Source organism: Dendrobium catenatum, unplaced genomic scaffold (genome assembly GCF_001605985.2).
Source record: "Dendrobium catenatum unplaced genomic scaffold, ASM160598v2 fragScaff_scaffold_664, whole genome shotgun sequence".
NCBI classification, from domain to species: Eukaryota; Viridiplantae; Streptophyta; class Magnoliopsida; order Asparagales; family Orchidaceae; genus Dendrobium; species Dendrobium catenatum.
Window position 1 is genome coordinate 88,435 of NW_021319126.1, and position 2,881 is coordinate 91,315.

At 39.7% G+C, this 2,881-nt stretch overlaps 1 protein-coding gene across 1 annotated transcript; it reads left to right on the forward strand.

The window, feature by feature from the left end:
• Window positions 1-235: 235 nt before the first annotated feature.
• Window positions 236-1,238, forward strand: LOC110096604 (zinc finger protein 8-like). Its single transcript, XM_020822642.2, has one exon. It carries the CDS (start codon window positions 565-567, stop codon window positions 1,186-1,188), a length of 624 nt encoding a protein of 207 aa, XP_020678301.1. The 5' UTR covers window positions 236-564; the 3' UTR covers window positions 1,189-1,238.
• The last annotated feature ends 1,643 nt before the right edge of the window (window positions 1,239-2,881 follow it).

Consider the following 2,881-nt stretch of genomic DNA (forward strand, 5'->3'; position numbering starts at 1 on the left):
AAGCTTCGACTTATAACTCACAGTAATAGCAAATGATAGAATGGCAGATGGGGTAAAAACTAAAAAGACACAGCTCAGGCCCAGCTTTGGACTTTTCCCTATTGGAGTAATATTGAAACCCACCCCCAAGGACCACCCTCTCTCTCTCTCTCTCTCTCTCTCTCTTTCAGCCAAATATAAAGTAACCATCTGCATTAAAGAATCTCTCAACCAAGCCAATCCAATATCCGTCGACACTCACTCTGATATAGGCATCGAGAGAGAGAGAGAGAGGAGAGACAAAGTTCGTCCGGCAGTGAAAGCTACAATGCATGAAAGCCAGTGATATAAAGAAGAAAGCAAAGCAAGCAGAGACCACAGAGTTCACAGTGATCATAAATCTAGAGAGAAAAAGAGGGAGAAAGAGCTGATGGTAGTTAGCAGCAGCAGGTCTGGCACATAGCTATAATCTCTTGCCTCTACTCCTCCTCCTCTTTCTTCCCTTTTGAGAAAACCCTTATAACTCCCTCTTCACTTTCTTCTCTTTCTTCCTCCTCCTACTTGAAACCCTAAAAACAAACTAAAATGAACGAGAGAAAAAGCCAAGATTTCATAAGCGTTGACTCCTTCTCCCAACTCCCGTTCATCCGCCGTCAGATAAAGCCGCCGCCGCCAACGCCGCCGTCTAAGTCACCCAATATCCGCCTCTTTGGCTTCAACTTCCCCTCCACCGCTGACGATCATCCTCCCACAGCCGCCGCCGCCACCAGCGGGACCACCGATAACGGAAGGAAGTTTGAATGCCACTACTGCTGCCGTACCTTCCCCACCTCTCAGGCTCTCGGCGGTCACCAAAACGCCCACAAGCGCGAGCGTCAGCAAGCAAAGCGGGCACACCTGTACGGCGCTGTCGGTTACCACCGCTTAAGCATACCGGCGGCGCCTGCGACCAGCTTCCCTTTCAGCCATCCGGCGCCGGCGCGGTTCTACCCGTCTTGGAATATGACGGCAACGCCTGCCGGATTGGGCTCGGCAACGCAGCCTATCATTGGAAGCCCATTGCAGGATATGTGGAGAATTCCGGCGGCGGTGGCGGGAAGAGAAGTTGGATTTTCTTGTACTGATTCTTCTTCCTCGTCGTCGACATCGCCGATAAAGGAGAGTGTTTGCGATTTGAAGGATGGTGTGAGCCTTGATCTCCATTTGTAATTGTTTTACGAAAAAAGGCATCTGTTTCTGACATGGAATCAATTTTCTGAAGAAATTGTATCAGAATTTCCCGACATCATTTTTTAAAAGTAGCTCTTTTAAACTCCTATCACTATCTTTTTTAATTAACGCAAATGATATTAATCATATATTTAAAATTTTTAATAATTACATTCATGATTTTTATCTCTATAAGAAAATTTTAAATTGTATTAATTCATATTTCAAATTATTTTGAATGTATAACTTTTTTTACTTTAATATTTTTGTTAAAATTTAAAACTTATAAATAAAAATTGAAGATGAATTAATCAAAAACATATAACACATTGTAAGTTCTAAGGATATTTATAATAAATACATTAGTACAAGAACTCCCCTATGTATTGTAACTTTGTAAGAATTCAAAAAATTAAGAACAATTTATTCCTATAGCCAAAAGTTTCAATATTATTCGGAATAAAATATAGTAACACTTTTTTTTCCCTTTTTCAAGAAGCCTAAGAACTCCCCTAATAAGCATATAAAAATATCTTCCTAAATCATAAAATTCTTATATATATATTTATACATGGGCGGATCTACAGTGGGGGCCCAGGGGGCATGGCCCCCACTGGCCCAATAACCCATTTCAAATTATATTAATATAAAACTTAGCATATACAAGATTAATTATACATTAAACTCAATTTCTAAAACAAATTAGTAATTACTCCCACTGGCAGCCTCTCCTCTCTCCCTCTCTCTCTCTCTTCTTTATCTCTCTCCCCCCTCTCTCTTTTCATTATTTCTGTATTCCATTCTCTTTGTTTCTTTCTATTTCTTTCCCCACTCTTTTTTGATAATTTTTTTTTTGAGAAAAATATAAGGGATTGGTATGTTGTAGTAAAAGGTCAGGTAAGATTAACTTCAAAATTTTGCATTATTTCTATTTTTTTAATTAAATGTGAATCATTATATCAAATAAATTTAATATATAATTAATTTAGAATAAGTTAAAATATTATCTTAAACTAATTGAAATTTAATTACTATAATCATAATTTAAAAATTAAGACTCAATTTAATTAATTCAAACAAAATAATCTTAACTATAAAAGTAATTTATTTGAACTCAATTGCGGCTCTCCCAAGAAGACAAAAAAAAAAAAGGAAAAACGGGGAGGAAAAACGAGAAAGAGATATGTTTTTGGCTGAATTTTCAGACCCGAAGTACGAAGACAGAGGAAGATGGGAAGAGGGTTATGGCAGACGACTGAGAATGAAGAGAAGGCGGACTGGGAGTGGACGCGGGACGGGGTACACTGGATTCACCGGTGATGAGGATCCACGCAAGCAATCGGTGTGTGATGAGAGCGTGAGACTGCGGTTGCCAGGCTACATAAAGAGGGTTTCGGCAGAATCGTGCAGCAGATTAGAAAGGCTTAAGTATCTCACTTGAGCTGGGAATGACACATCGGCAATGTGAATCTGGAGGCCGACGAACTGAAACGGGGAAGACGATTGCCGCCGACCGTGGGACCTGTCAAATTGCTGGAGCACAAAGTGGCCGATCGCAGTTAGGGCATTAGGGAAAGGCATATTATAATTTTTCTTATAAAATATTAGCGGCGCCAATTTTCGGTCTTCATTGAGCTACAGCTTTTAATATCGCTGAAGAAAATGCTTAGCGCATAGGCATTTTAAATTTGGG